The sequence below is a fragment of the Pinus tabuliformis genome, chromosome 1_2, assembly GCF_031772625.1.
Source record: "Pinus tabuliformis cultivar Carrire ecotype Pingquan chromosome 1_2, CPIR1, whole genome shotgun sequence".
Classification (NCBI taxonomy): domain Eukaryota; kingdom Viridiplantae; phylum Streptophyta; class Pinopsida; order Pinales; family Pinaceae; genus Pinus; species Pinus tabuliformis.
This window is the reverse complement of record NC_142298.1, coordinates 157,920,438-157,937,577: the sequence shown is the minus strand read 5'-3', so window position 1 is coordinate 157,937,577 and position 17,140 is coordinate 157,920,438. Positions and strand designations below refer to the sequence as shown.

Genomic DNA, 17,140 nt, shown 5'->3' with positions numbered 1-17,140 from the left:
TTCCAATATCTATTAATCAAGAGATACACCTTCAACTACTTGAGAATAACACTCATTTCAAGCAATTGTTATTTACATCAATCAGAGATCTCTCATTCAAGTTGCCCCTTCTCCAAAACACTTTCTTCTATGTCTTCACCTTTTCAACATCCACTCAATTTTCCACCATTGTTTCTCCAAACCTATGTTGCATGAAACATCTACGAACCAAACATTTAGACCGTACCAGTACTTGAAACGTTGAAACGCAGTCGAAACACGGGCATCATCTAATCATCTATAAGAGTTTATATAGACTTGGTTTTCCTTCTAAATTGTCATCTATGGGCCTTATTCCTTTTTTCTTGCAAGATAATGTGTTATTCACTTATTTATGTTTTTTTATATAAATATACATATGATGTTTCAGCCAACGTCTCCATTTTTGAAAACTCCGAAATGTTTTGGCATTTTCTGCAACATAGCTCCAAACGTCATTGTCAAAATTTCAGTCTTACTCTAAAGTTTAATCTGCATCACTATATGATTCTTCCTTACTTCTCCAATAGTTTAGATTCACCACACCTCTTGCTTGAGAGAGCCCGAATCTGGAGGTCATTAGTAGTCATGTGAGTAGTTCCCTATTAAAGGCCTGTTAGATATATTGGGATTAAGCCTATGTTGTTGGAAACTTCAAAGCACCCCCACGTTTAATGTTTGTGCATTGCACATATCATAAATTCATGTGTTCAAACTACAAACAAACCTTTTCAGGTGCATATACCAAAACATATCATGTTGTTTTCACCATGTTTTCATTCTGTAAGAGCAAGGGTTTTACTAATTTTTTGAGCACTGGTTTCCACCCAGAACATTGTTGTAGACTACAAGAAATTGTTGGAAATACTAAGAAGGGGGTGAATCAGTGTTTCTCTTCAATTAGTATGGTTTTAATTTTACAAAGCATTAATTATTATTAGCATCAGATCAAACATAATGCGGTCATGAACATAATTCAACAATGCACAACAATAAAGACAGTACACCAGAGACTTTTAGGGGGGAACCCATACGAGAGAAAAACCATTCAACGTTTCTTATTGTCTTCAATAATTTACATCAATTAGGAAGCTCCAACTTCCAAGATTTTCAGCTCCAACTGAAGGAGGCTCCAACCCCTTGGTTTACAGGCTCCAACCTGAAGGACGCTCCAACACCCTCGTTTACTAGCTCCAACTGGAAGGATGCTCCAACACCCTGCGCAGTCTCTAACTTGCCCTAGCACCACCCTGCCAACCTAAAGTGTTCTCAAGCTCCAACCTAAAGGAGACTCCACTCTCTCTCCTTACACCATTATGCCACCCTAATTAGCAAGCTGCCACTTGCCTTGAAGGCTCCAACCTTCAACTCGCCACGGCAAACCACGTTTCACAATTTTCAAACTGGATCCACCTGTGCTCAATATTTGTAGCGAACAAAGTCCTTACTTAAGTTAAATACTCTAGAAGACTTGGAATATGTAGATCTCCATTGGGGATACAAGAATATATATTGAGATGTATAAATCAGAATGATTGAATTACAAATGATTGTCTGCTTTATATACCCAAGCAGGTACTCTTTCGTGAATGGTCATGTCCATAGTTACATGCCTCTTGATTAACTAATTACTATTTAATTAACTATTCCTTATTATTATTATATTTATATTTCATTCATAACATTGCCTTCCTCTTCAAAATTCTTTGTCCTCAAAGCTTATTGTTGACAAGGCGTATCATCTGTTTCTTTTTCTTTTAATATTTTCGCATCTTTCATATCTCCACGAATTCTTGGAATTGTCATCTTCTTTGATACAAGATGATATGATCTTTTAAGAGATTAAGAAAAAAGCATCGCACTGAGAAGGGATCCAGCCATCATAAATCAATCTTATGTGGAATCTTGTAGTAACTGAAAACTTGAGATGGACTTTTATCACAAGTTGAATTATCGTGACATCAACGTTCTTAGAAACATAAGTCACTTGTTTCTGGTTGACATATCTTCTTTTATAATTTGGATGGCAATAAGGAGTTCTTTTGATGTGATCTCTCAATTTGTTTTAGTAATTTCATGGTTTATTGAAGGAATCTAATTTATTTCAGGTAGAAAAGTCTCTTGATTAATTGTGAAATCTTCACTTGAAATTTCCATTGCTTGATCTACAACTTCTGAGTACATCTTCGCTTCAACTGATTTACCCTCTTCTTGAATTGTGATATTGAATGGATCAATATCTGTTCCCTTATCTTCAACTTGCACTGTTATGACTAGGAATTTCGACACTTCTTCTTGAGTAAGTTGTTCTAACTTGTATTTAGCGACTTTTTGTCACATTTAAGCTTATTTATTTGTGTAAGAAGGTTTTGATTATGATTCCTTAGACATGAAAGTTCTTTGTTTTCTGAATTGATGACTCTAACCTTAATATCCTTCTCTTCATCATTTAAACTTTTGATTTGTTCTAATAAATTTTTATTAATGTTCTTTAAACGTAAATTTTCCTCTTCTTGTTCGGATAGGTGTTTCTTGAGTTCCTTCTCTGTGACCATAGTCTTCCTGACTTGTGCAATTAATTTTTCAACGTGGTCCTTAGGCGAAAAATTTCTTTGTTCTTTTCCATTACTTCTTTGTAATGCATACCCACAAGATCTTCGTATTCCTGTTGTAACGCTTTTTTGTTTTGCCAAAGTTTGGTTATTTTGTCTTTTTCTTGATATTCCAAGTGCACTTTCTCAATACAATAGATTACGTTGTTTTGTAAGAGTGATGATGGGTGTTGCACTTGCAATTTGGATTCCATTTTCTTTGTTTCCTTATTAAAATTTGTATGTTGTCGCTTAAATATTGTCATCAATTGTTCTATATCTCTTGCAATTGATTGTTTTTGTGCATCACTTAGAGATTCGACTAAGGTAAAAGTTTTGTAACATTTTCTGCAAACCACATTTTTATTTTTGAATGACTCTTGACAATTAGAATATCCTTCTGAACAAAAATGACATTTTGAAAAGAAACCATTGTTCTTTGTGGAAATCATCTTTTTACCATTGTTCATGCGTAGTGGGGCATGAGGCAGAAGAATTTCCAAAGGTGAGCAAAGTTGCGGTCGGTGCAGTCATTGGCAACTGATTGTCATCAAGACTTGGATGGAAAAGAAAGATCGCGTGGGGCAGATTATGAGTGCACATTGGCGACTGTGGTGGTCTGTCAGCGGGGTGCCACAGCCTGCGGCAGTGGCTGACAGGCCATGTATTTTTCGTGTTTTTATTTTTTATTTTATCTTTTTAATTAATTTTGTTTTAATCTTTTAATTTTTATTTTTATTTTTAGCTCTTTTTTTCAATGTTTGATTTTTTTTAATAAATTTTTTATTTATTTTTTAATAATATATATAGATATATATATATTAATTTTTTTTTGACAACGTTTTTTTATATATTTTTTATAAAAAAATTTCCCTTTTTTATATTGATTTTTTTTAATGGCCAAGGGCTTGATAGCGAAAATGGAGAACCTCCAAAAACTTGTAGCAAAGCGCTTAACCGACAACAAATTTGACGAATTGTTGATGGCCAAGAGTCCGATCAGACTGGTTCTCTATGCAGCAGCAGAGCGGCCGGATAATCAAATGGCTCTGATAACAAATGTAGCGAACAAAGATCGTACTTAAGTTAAATACTCTAGAAGACTTGGAATACGTAGATCTCCATTGGGGATATAAGAATATATATTGAAATGTATAAATGAGAACGATTGAGTTACAAATGAGGGTCTGCTTTATATACACAGGCAGGTACCCTTTCATGAATGGTCATGTCCTTAGGGACATGCCTCTTGATTACCTAATTACTATTTAATTAACTATTCCTTATTATTATTATATTTATATTTTATTCATAACAATATCAATACATAAACAAACTGTAATACAACATCTCAATAATTAGATTTGCTCCTGCTCAAGATATCAAACCCTTGTTTCATAAACCTCTGCTCAAATTAAATCAACCTGTCATCAATCATTCTGTCATATAACCCTGGTTCAACAATACATCAACCATTTGGTCATAATCCTGTTTCAATAAGCAAATTAGAAGCACTGCAAATACAGGCACATATCATCTGCCAATAATATTAATCTCAGGTCCAAGCTCAGCACATTGATGCTGCTCAACAATACATTGACTGTTACAGTCACAAATCTCAATCAGCACCCAACAACTTAGCAACACATGCTAATTACAAAACCCCAGCAGTATGCATTCACTGACAATCTCTTTCACATGTTCTGCCCATTATACACATTCAACAACAACATTGACAAGCAATACATCCAACTGACAAACTTCAGCAGCAGTATCATACATACACCAATAGTATTTCAATAAACTCACCAAAGAGATCAGACCTTAGCTGCATACAACTCTGACTCAACCCTAGCAGCTCATTGTACTCTATCCCATAATCTATAGCTCTGTCAACATCATACTTTGAATGACACGCTGCCTAAGACCCTAGCAGTAACATGAATCAATCAATCAGCATAAGTTCTCTGTATCTCAATCAGCATACAAGGCAACATTCATCATATGATCATTATCATTATCTTAGCCTTCATATAACAGCTTAGCAGTCTCAATCAGAACAAAGAAAAAATGCACCATGTCTGCAATGTGTCACTGTTGTATCTGGATTCTGAGCTACTGATTGAATATATCACTGGTGTATCTAAGACGCCTTCAAAGTGCTGATGCAACATGTACCTTAGATGCCTTTGAAATGCTGATGTGTATCTGATGCAACAATGCCTGAAGTGATCTAACTTCTGACAGTCTTCCCTTATTTTGTTATCAATACTTGTGACTGATGTTGCTCCTTTAAGATAGGGTTTCTACTGTAGGTGAAGCATTTTTAATAACCCAAAACAGACCCATAGTTTTGATGCTCAGAAATGTGACACCTTAAAGCAAACCACTAGTAGCAGACTTGATGAATAAGTATGTCCATGCAACAGTCTTCTAATTATACTTGAGATTTCAATCCTTGAAGCATGCCTTATTCAATGAGTGACTTCTTCAGATTTAGATCTACTGATTTTATCACAATGAAATTTCAGTGACAGAGTTTTATTACCACCAAAAGGTCTGCCCCATATTACTCTAAGGCAGTTTGGATGAACTTTAGTCCTAATGCAAGTTAATCCTTAGATATGTCCTTAGGACAGCTAGTGTTTCCACACAACCAGCTCAGAAAATTTCAATGAGTGTTTCACAAAATGGTCCAACAGTTTGTGATAAATCTTGGCCAACAAAACTTTCAAGCTCTCAACAAAGGTGCTCAGATTTACCTAAGCACCAAATTGTCCCAACAAATAATGCCCAGAACTGATTTAGAGACCCAAACTTTGTGCCATTGAATTGATTAAAAGGCCAACAGTATTGAGCTACAGGACTGCTTCAAGGGTTCAAATTTCCTCAGATGCAAGTCTTTTGGAGGGGTAAAGTACCACAGACTTTATTGAAATTGGGAGAGCTGATACATACCTCAAACACTCAGACAGTCGAGCCACAGAATGTGTATAAAGGTTGACACATAAGTATAGCTTCAAATAATACTCCAAATTATTCCTTAGTTAAGGCACGGATGTTTCCTTAGTGAGAATCATCAACGAGAATGTCTCAGTGAAAAGAAAAAGAGTCAACAACCAACCAATTCCATGTATCCTTCTCTAGGGCCGAATATGTAATGCAGAGAGCAGATCCCTTGCACAGAAATGCCACTAGATCATTCTGCAACAAGTTCTGAAATGGTTCGCCAGAAGCTTCAAATCCAAGCCTTTGGAGAGCAGGAGGACCGAACTAGTGCACAGAATCTCCACAGTAAGTCCTCAGTGAATACACAAATCTGTCTTCAGAAACTGGGCCAAAAGGCCTCAGGAGGTACTCCATAATTTTCAGCGAAAAGACCAGAAACCAAATATAAAATTTAAACTCAAAACCCAAAATAAACACCAAACTTTTGACTGCCTGTTCAGATTTTCATGACTGTTTGAGGGCGGCATATCATCTCAGAGATATGCGTGAGAATTGCTTTTGCATGGAGGAGCAAACGAGCCATAATTTATAGTGGAGGATGGGCTTCTTAGAGGGCCAACTTCACCAACAAGGATGAAACAAATTTTAATTTTAATTTTAATATTGGAGCCAAATTTTCCCTCTCATTTTGGACCACATTAAATTTGAATTTGACTTTAACTCCAAGATTTAGACCAAGGTAAATTTAAATAAATAAAATTTCTTTTGTCCTCAAAATTTAAATTTTAATTTCAACGAAGCATCCTTATGCCATATTCTGGCCAATAGCATGTTGCCACATCATCTCCTTTTGGGGATTTGGCCACAAGATGGGGGCATTGACCTTCCTAAGGGCATATCTTGCAACCCATGAGGGATCTCATGATGTGCTATATACCGTTGGAATCGGCACGACAAGGAGCATTCAGTGATGGTAATCTTAGGAGCAACCCAACTGATCTTCATCCTCAAACTTCAACAAGTGCAGGGCTTCTAGGGATTTCCAGGGCTTCTGGAGATTTGGAGCTTCAATCACTGCAATCCAGATAAATATTATGAGCGTTCAAAAATCGGCATTGGCATCAATGACAACACCATTCAACAGAAAATTGTTCTAGGTTTTCTTATTTTCAGTTGGCAGCTTTCTTTGTTGATTTTGTAGCAACTGTGGGTTCTCAAAGTGGTATTTGACATGGTCCTGGACCAAAATCAAGCTGATAAAATAATTATTATTCTCCTTGTAAGTATGGGACATAAATTACACATGTTCCAAGGGGTGGCTCTAAGCCCTAAAAGGGCTCTTACACAATGATGGAGGCACATCTTCTGCTTAAGGAAGAAATGCTAATGAGGTTTGTGCAATAGCAGCAGACCCAAAAGAAAAGGCAATGTATGGAAAAGATTATAATGATGCACAGCAAATGGAAATTTCTTGCTCCCAAATTGGTAGCGGCACTTCAGCTGTCATCAGGGAGCCAACAATTGTTCAAGAAGCTAGGAAGAGGAAAGCAGTGCAACAAGAATACTCAATACCTCCAAGTTTGGCTCAAGAGAGCAAAGTCTTAAAAATCTTTAATGTTAAGGGTAGGGAAGAAGCTGAAACAAGAGTGCCAAGGGCTATTTATGAATGTGGAATCCCATTTAATGTGCTTCAGACACTTGGTGAGGACAATTAACAAAGCCCCTCAAAGTTTCGAGGGGCCAAACTACAGATAACAAAATCATTCAAGATGGGTGCACTCTTGAGCTATTTGCTCAAGCAGTGAGCTATTGAAACAATTCCCTAATGGGAGTGTTGTTATAGGTGCACTCCATTTCATTTAATACAGCTCTCAGCCCACTCTGTCCACTGTCATAGTCAACCCCACTTCGCTGCACCAATCACGATCTGACCCCACTCCTAACACTCCTAGACTCCCAACTCACTCCCTGTGATGTTCAAGACACATGACTTACGTTAAGCACACCCCTGCAAGTAAAAAAGTTCTACATCATTTCACTTATCTTTGAGTAACATTTTGTTTGTATAAAATGGGCAGCTTGGTATTCTTACTAGTTTCCTAGGAAGGCAAATTTGTGAGGGCTTTGATGAGGCATCAACAGCCACCATGGTCACATTTTACTATCGCTAATAATTATAAGATTGAAATGTGTTAGAATTTCATGCACCCCAGGTCTGGTCTATGTTTTGACAGTTTCACAAAACAGAAAACATAAACACACTGAAATGCCTAACTTTAAAACAACTTTAGCACAGTGGAATATGCCAGCAATTAAATCATACACAGAATGCACAATTTAATTGTCAAAACTGATTTCTTATTAGTCCTTTAATAAAAATCTTAGAGCTCCTGTACCAAGGAAAATGGCCCTTTACAATCCCTGGAAAATATGCCCAAATACAAGACAAGACCCTTGTCAATTTCCTTGGGCTGAGGGTTAGACCTTCAAGCCCTCACTACCCTGCAAAGTTCAAACAATGTTTTTGTGGTTGTCCTATACCGCAGAACCCCTACAGCAGTTCACCATCTTGTTGTTTCCACTTTATGATACTGCTGTAGCACCAAGGGGCTTAGCCGGGCCTCTCAAATCCTCGAACCACCTGCAAACTTCTATGCTGATCCGTCCTGCTGAGGCTACCTCCTATAGCCCTTGGCCCACACACAGGGATCCTACAGGCCTCAACGGACCTCCCTATGGTTGTGGATAGTACTCAACAAGCCTGCAGCCTTTCCTTCTACTGTGGCTTGATGTCCCAGCCTCAAAACAACAACCACCCAACCCTTCCTTCCGTTGAGAAATCTAGGGCAAAAGGATAAGGATGATTGATCTTCCTTGATAACTGATTGTGATGTATTTTTACTTCATTTGATTAGCTTCTTCTTGTGCTTATTATTATTATGTGTTCATCTATCATCAATCAGCTACCAAAACAATAGAACAATGAGACAATAGGACACAAGATGTAGGCGATCAGCCAAGGCCAAAACCTCTCCAAGTTGAGAGAAAAACCCAAACGAATTCTTCTTCTTATAGAATCTTCAAGTGATGAATTCCAAGACCAAGACCCTTGACCTACTAACCTCTCCAAGACCAAGTCACAAGGCTTCTTTGAGCGAATTCTTCTTCCTTGAGTCAATGCTAGTCAAACTGCTTGCTTCACCTTAGATCTCGGCTACCCTTCTGATTTCGGCCTATTGGCTCAGACCTGCAACTCTCGGCCTCTTCAGAAACCCTAGTTGCAGCACATGTGAGGAATCAACACTAATTTTATCCCTTGATTCCCTTTGCTTAGATGGAGACTCCTTCTGCAATTCGGCTTGTAAATTAACTTGGCTTTCTTCCTCAATTTGGTCTTCTAAGATGACTGTGATGATTTCGGCTTCCTCTACAGTAGATGACACTAGTCTTCTTCGCACATGTGAAAGGTAATTGCCCCAAAACAGATCAAAACTATTTCAGCTTCTTCTCCTCCTTTCTTCGCTTGATGATGAGCTTCTTCTCGTGTTTCTCGCACTTGATCTCTTGTTTTTGGATGCTTGATCGAATGGTCTTCAAGTGAGGCCGAGTCCTCTCTATATATAGTAGTTTGCCCATGATATTAAGCAGACTTGTGCTAGAGTGTAGGCCGACATCCTTTTCTAGAATTATCTCCATCTCCTTTTGAAGGCCAACTTGATGGAGTACTTGTGACAAAGCTTTGGAGGGTTTATGACTCAAATAAATTCTCTTTTACAATATGTAACATGCCCAAATGGGTTTTCAATACATGACATTGACTCAATAAACTTTATGACTTAATGACCAATCCTAATAGCTCACAATGGGAGCTTCATCTATAAAATAAAATTCATTGACCATGAAACCCGTGACTCAAGCATAACAAAAATTAATTTTATTTTTCTTCTTTGCATTAATTACATAAAATCATGATTACATGTCATTATGAAAACTGAACCTAGTTACATATTTCAAAACCTTCTAGCTCCAAGTTACTCCTACAACATGTCTTGTAATGTCCCCAACCACTTAGGAGGCATAAGACAAGGTTCCAACCCCATCTAGCCTAATAAGTTCTCGTAGGCTAAGGAGGGAAAAAATTTTAGGGAACATGACTCACCTAAGAAAAACATTATAAATGTTAAAGAGGTGAAAAACAGGATGTATCCTAGGTTAATGAAAAGTCACCTTCAATTTATAAAGTGAAAATTTTCTAAAGTGACAATATAAAATTAAAAAGGTAAAATGGCAGCAAAAGTGGTCACTAAGTTATAAAAAAGGAAAAATGAGGAGTCTCTCCTTACTCTAACATTTTGTCATTCAAGAAAAATGTATTTTTGAGAGCTTCTGGAGAAGAGTTTAGGATGAGAAACCCTAGCTGCCGTTACTAGCTTCAATATTGAAACTATACACCCTAGTTGGTTTGGAGAGCAGAATCACTCAAATTTCGCCATTGTGCTACCAAGAAGAAGAAGATTTGTAGAAGATAATGGAAGTAAAAAGTGTTATCAGTTGATTTTATCTTCTAATATTTGATATTTCATATCTATTTTATACGTTGAGTATCAAGCCAAATATGAGGTCGAGTTCCATGAGAGAAAGGACCAAGTTTCTCTTGTTTTAAGGCATCAAAATCTAAATTCTCCTGAAGTCGAGTTGGCTGCCACAATAACTAAATATCCTATAGCTGAGATGGGTCAAAGTTTTCACTGAGAGGGAGCAGAGTTCCTTTCATTCTACAAGTTGGTCGAGTTCCTTTTCCTATTTGGCAAGAGCACGAGTTTTCTTCTTCCGTTGGTGGCCATTTGTGGCTGAGATATGTTTCCTATGGGGGTCGTGGCTACACTGATTGATAACTGGAGTTTGTGGGTTGAGTAACCATTCTCCTACTGAAGGAAAGGTTTGGTCATTTCAGCGTTGTGTTTCACTTGCAAACTAGAGTTACAAATCTCGTCAATTGTCGCTGAGTGCACTCGTGTGAAGAAGGGGTCAAGTACACTTATTCATGGAGTAAGATGATTTATTGTGGGCCATACAAGTTTCTACATCCATCAGTATTTGAGGGGCGATTCCTTTGTTTGTGGCACGTGCCACTCCAGTTTACATTCATCCAAGGCAAAGTTCCTTTGTTGGAAGTACCATTGTTGGGCATTCATTTCTGTGTTGAAGGTTGAAAGGGTTGCTACCTCTATAATCATAGGAGACACCATACATCAAATAAGCTGAAGCAAACTCAAGTTCCTTACTTCTGTCATATGTACAAACTTCATATCAGCTATTAAATATGAAATAAATCATCTTGTTTTCATATAACAATGGTCTATAAAATTTATGGGTGTTACATGAATCGTGTGAAGCTGATTTAAAGTGTTTTTATCAGTGTTCCAAGGGGACGTGTCCCCCAGGGTCAGGTGCACACACCCCTCTCACCCCACGCACCCGGGTTGGGGAGTCTACTGGGGGTGCGTTTCCCCGAACACCCTTTTTGAGGAGTCGTGGGGAGACGCAAGGGGGTGTGTTTCCCCAATGTGGGGTACGAGACTCCCCAAAAGGGGTGCGTCTGGGCATCCCCCCTCAAAACTTTAGTATCGAGTATATAGTATATAGTAATATACTAGTACGTTTTGCTTTTAATTTAGATTCTAAAATGATGAATGATGGATTTAATTGTTAAACCAATGTAGATTGTAAAATGATAAATAATGAATGATATGGATCAATGTATTTGAATATTTCATTATTGAATTTTATTTATTGAATCTCATGGTATGGATGAATAATGAGTATGTCATATGAATGATGTATGTATCAAAATGAATGATGAGGATGGATCAATGTATGTCATTATTTAATTCAATTATGAATTTAGATTTTATGTTTGGATCAAATTTCAATTTTCAATGTATTGGCATCCATATTACTATTAGTCTATTTAATATTTATGCTTTCATTATTGAACAATGAATATGAACTTGAATATATAGATATATATATATATATATACCCCGATATCTCCCCGCACCCCCGAAATTTCCCTAAAATTTGAGGGTACTCCCACACGTCCCCCCTGTGCATCTCCCCGCACCCGCGTCTCCCTGCACCGAAGTCTTGGTGGAACATTGGTTTTTATGAGCTTGTTGGCACTGTGTATGTATTCTATTGAAAAAAGCATGAAAAATGCACCTACAACAGTTTTTCATTAGATTGTTTGACAAAACATCTCACTAAGAAAACTCCATAAACTCATTAAACCTAATGGTATTTTTGGGTCATTTCCAAGAGGATATTTTACAGGTCTAGCTTGTTGCTCCTTGCTCAGCAAATCAGAAGCCCAATCAAGAAGAAACATCCATTATTCTCCTCTCCACAATTGATCCCAAGGCTCTCCATTGGCCTCTAATTTACGCTTTTGAAAGGGTGCAATACCATGGGTCTTAGCCCTACACTCGTAAAATCACTTCTATGAGCATTTTGCTCTCAGATACCCAGTAGCAAGGGCATGTGAGAGTACCTCCTAATGCTACCAAATTTCAACACTCCCTCCTAGTGAGGGAGGTACTTCCATTTCCTGGAAGTCTCTCTATTTCCCATAATGGAGCACATTCATTATAAGCTTCTTCTTTCGTCATTGAAGCAAATCCTGTTGCAAGACTTCAAAACTTTTTTGAAAACATCTTGTGCTAGTTTTTGTAGCATCGAATGTGTTCTAGCCACGAAATTTGGTGGAGAGGCTAGAATACATGAGATCTCCAAAACCCATAAATCGTTTCTAGAAATTCCACCTAGAAATGACTTAATTAAATTATTAACCAATTTTTAAATGTTTCCTAGGTCTAAACTTAGGAAAATTGGTTAATTAATCAGAACTAATTAAGCCAAGGTGAAAATAGTCTAAAAACTCACACAGATCGATCCAGAAATGATCTGAGTCATCGATTAAGATTTAATCTTGGTCATTGGAGTCCCAACAGGAAGATATAAGAAGGGATCGATGTGGTGATGGAGAACACACTTCAGCAGTTCGATCTCTTTGGCAGATCGATTTCCATAAGGCAGCAACAGTCGCTGGAGAGCCAAATATCGAAGCAGAGACAATGAGGGGTTGAGACAGTGATCCACAGGAAGTTTTCTATAACCTGAGAGGCAGCAGCAAGGAGGCCGAGTTATTCCCACTGAGGCATCGCAGAGGATTGCGCAATTACTTTGGAAGAGCAATTTGATTTGGCTGGGGGAAAAATCGATTCAGCTTCCCAAGGCCCGCAAAGTCTTCCAAAGGGTCGAAGAATAAGTTTCTTCAGCAAAGACAGGCAGAACGACTTCATCAGAGGCAGTTCAAAGGCTAGACACCATAGGGCTTGCGCAAGCACTGCGCAGAGACTAACACGGGATCCAAGAGGACGAGTTTTCTAAAGGAAAGTTGTGTCGGTGTTGCTTGTGGAAGAAGGATAATTCCCTTACATAATTTTGTCAGGATTTTCTTGTTGTTTGGATTGTCAATTGGGCATCCATAGATTGTACTCAGAAGTTTTCCAGATCCGGAGAGGCAACAACAACGAGGCCGAGTTATTCCTAGTGAGGCAGCACAGAGGATTGTGTATTTACTTCAGAAGAGCAATTCGATTTGGCTGGAGGAAAAATCAATTCAACTTCCGGAGGCCGAGAAAGTCTTCCAGAGGGTCGGAGAATCAGTTTCCTTAGTAGAGACAAGCAGAATGACTTCATCAGAGGCAATTAAAAGGTTAGACGCCATAGGGCATCTATAAGCATTACGCAGAGGCTGGCACAGAGGGTCCAGGGGGACGAGTTTTCTGAAGGAAAGTTGTCATGGTTGCTTGTGGAAGAAGTGTAATTCCCTTACATAATTTTGTCCAGATTTTCTTGTTGTTTAGATTGCCAGTTGGGCATCCATAGATTGTACTCGGAAATCCATAAAAACCCTCATTTGTTGCACTGGTTTTCCCAAATTAGGTTTTTCCGGGGACACACAACAGAAAGAAAATTTCTCTCAGAGGGTTTCTAGACAAGAAATCCGTTTTTTTCCAACAGCAGATTGGCGATAGCTGAGTACATATTCTCTCACTCCAGAAGGGAATGCATATAGCAGAGCACCAACCAAGCATCCAAGCAGAGGGAAAGAGGGAGTTTTTCGACAGCTTTCGTGAAGGCCACGACAAGGCTTAGTAATCCAGATAAGTTGGAGGGAACCTCCAACTATACCATCTGGAAGGCTAGGATGTCCTTCCTTCTAAATGAATATGCCCTGAAAGCCTACATAGATAATGTTGTAGAAGTTCCCCAAGATGCAGATCAGCTCAAAGAATACAGGAAGGAGATGGCAAAGGTGAAGCGGTTGATCATGGATGGAGTTCAAGATCATATAGTCTCACATGTGACAGACAAAGGTACAGCCAAAGAGATGTGGGTAGCTCTCTCTACGCTATATCAGAGTTCTTCCAAGTAATGGAAGATGTTTCTCCAAGAGAAGTTAAGAACCATCATGATGCAGAAGTGTGAAGACATAGATCTCTTTCGCACTCGGATTAGGAGGTCAAAGATCAACTAGCAGTCGTTGGGGAGGAACCCCAACCTACAGAGCTTGTACGAATGGCACTAATAGTGTCTCAAATGGTTGGCAAGAGTTTGTCCAAAGCACACTGGGCAGACACTTTGCCTAGTTGGGACAGCATGTGGGTCGAATTGTAGCAGGAGGAGTTGAGGCGAGCTCTAGTAAAGAGCACCATCAGTGATAGCAGCAGCAAGACCAAGAAGAGCGAGAATGAAGAGGAAAATGTGGCCCTTGCATCGAAGGGTCCCAGTCAGGGGCAGGGGGAGCAGAAGAAGAAAAAGAAAGACTTGTCAAAGGTCAAGCGCTTCAGGTGTGGCGAGTTTGGCCACTACAATACTCAGTGTCCTCTCAGGAAGAAAGACAAGCAAGAGAAGTAGGACCAGCAGGCGGCATTAGTCAAGATCAACAAGTTGTCCTCCAGGTTGGAGGAAGACTTAGTGATGATGGCAGCCATACCTCCAGGAGTGAGGTGGGGTGACTTGGAGTTGTAGCCCCTGAGAGCTACAGAGATTGGGTAGGGTCCTTGAGGAGTCTACCTCATGGATCATTACCTGGCTACGGGGGCCCACAGTGTTCAGTAGCAATTGATGCAGTCAGTACCAAAATGACAGTTGCAGACTAGTAGCAGTCAAATGCTGAGGAGCGCAGTGTAGTGTTGACAGCAGAGCAGGTGGTTCAATGCAAAGTTAGCAGCAACAGAGATTCTTCAGTGACAGTGTGGATGCTAAGTAGCAGTCAAAAACTCGAGAGACAAATGCATCATACTGAACACAGATGATTCAGTGTTTTGGATGTTTCTCAGTTGCAATAGTTGTAGTTGCAGCAGCAACAGATGAGAGGTAGTGGCAGTGAAGATGCAGTGTTGGCTGCAGTTTGGCAGAGTCAGCGGCAGCACAGATGCGGCATCAAAGTTGCGCAGTAGTTGGTGGGCAGCAGCAGCCAGACATCAGAGCGTGACAGGAGGTGATACAGAGACAGGGAAAGAATCAAAGACAGATAAAGGGCTAGGGATTATAAGATGTGTCAGCTGAACCATTTTCATGTGTATCAATGTTGTGCAGCATCACAATAACTCACTCCCCATGTGGTTTACTTACATTATGTTCTAGGACAATCATTAGCAGTGGAGACCTGGCATATATATTCAACTTGGAATCTCATGCTACCCATTGAGTCCAGACTCCATTCAATCATCCAGGTATATATCAGTATGGTCAGAGTCACAGCCTCAGATTTATCTGGTACTCAAAAATGGGGGAGAGGTTGTATATGGAAGCAGCTAAAGTATTTCAAGAATCTGGAAGTAAAGTGTCCTTATTTATACTGCAAACGGACTTGCATCTACCTTTTTTATTAAGTTCTTACTCAAGTTCTAGTGTGTCCTTGTGATTTACATTTGCAAAAGGATAGATTGTTTCAACCAACCCAACTCTATCGGTGGGTATCTCGAAACCAATATTAAGCTGTAAAAACTTAAAAGTACTCGCATTGATATGTGCTAGAAACTTCTCCAAGTGACTAGGATATATTGAACATGAAGAAAGGCCTTCAGTGAAAGATAATATAGGTGCACCTTACTCTTTTAAGAGTTATAACATAAAACAGAAAATCGAAGGCCATTTGTAGTATGTACCTTACGAAAAATTAGGACAAGGTCTTTATGCTAGGAGACAGAAGATAACGATGGGTTGAAATGAAATCCATTAAATTGGCATGTAATTACTATAACATAAAACAACAGAAAAGTAGATGATCATTTGTAGCTTGCAAAGATTATAATAAGGCCTTCAAGCTAAGTGACAGAAGATTACTATTTTTAATTATAAATCCCATTAACATGGCCAGTAACTAAGCTTCAATTATATTTGTGTAATTTTGCATGCCCTTCACAAAATTGGGCACTTTATGAACAGTGCTAGAAAGCCTATATCTGCACATACAACATGAAGCCACAAAGACAAGTCTATGTCAAAAAAGACACTTGAATTACCTCTCAAAGTAGGAAGCAGCATTGAGTTTAGACTACTGTATAATGCAAAAGCACCTAAAATTGCCTTCACCCCAAATACTAGAACAGAATAGCAGACCAAGAAAGAAATGCACAACTAACTACAGCACATCAACAATAGTATATTCAACAGAGATGACAATTCTATCCCTCCCAACCTAATTGATACCAATATATGATCAAATACATAACAGAGCAGAACTCCAAATGGATAGACCACTTGCATAAATATTAAATTCACTGGGATGCTCTAAGATTAATTGAATAAAGACTGAAGCAACTTTGGATGGAATATTTTGTCAATTTCCCGCAGTAGTTGTTTATTTCAAATATCACAATTGTCATTATCAATATGTAGTTCATCATGTGCAAGGTATGATATCTGACCTGTATTTTTGCATCGTGAGTTGCAACCAGAATTTCACTCCGACCATCACCATTGAGATCTGCTATTAGTGGAGGAGGAAGCCGCTCAGCTTCATGCTTGAACGGATAATCATCAGCCAGATGAAGCCATGCTTCTCTGAAAGTAAAATCTCCTTCATGCTGTGAGAGCAACAGATAAACAATGTTATCATTCTGCATGGAATATATTTGGCTGTAGTATTGTTGTCACATGAGCATGGTTGCTCTTTCCAGTTTTTATACAGACCTGCATTCTGTGAATAGAGGTTTGGGATATTATACTAATAAAAAGAGACAAAAAAGCAACTTACGATTTAATTACGTGTTCTTTCCAAACTAAAACACTGCCAAATGACATCAGAAATGTAACTACACTCTTCAGGACAATATATACATGGTTATCTGTAATCAAGTCGATCCTTAGCACAAATTCAAGAGTTGTATAAACCATTAGTTGAAATTTAAAGGCAGTTATTTATGTTTACTTCTTGGCATACCACTTTATTTCTTGCTAGATATTAGTGTCTCACCAATTCTGCCTAGTATTGGACAGGACTTTGAAAG

The 17,140-nt window shown here is 38.6% G+C and overlaps 1 protein-coding gene across 1 annotated transcript in view; it reads right to left on the bottom strand.

Moving 5' to 3' along the window:
* Positions 1-17,140, bottom strand: part of LOC149204985 (uncharacterized) — a 298,358-nt gene that overhangs the window by 253,294 nt on the left and 27,924 nt on the right. Inside the window, exon 3 of the mRNA XM_089394859.1 lies at positions 16,559-16,717. Coding sequence (XP_089250985.1) covers positions 16,559-16,717 — 159 coding nt within the window. The remainder of the gene's footprint in view (positions 1-16,558; positions 16,718-17,140) is intronic.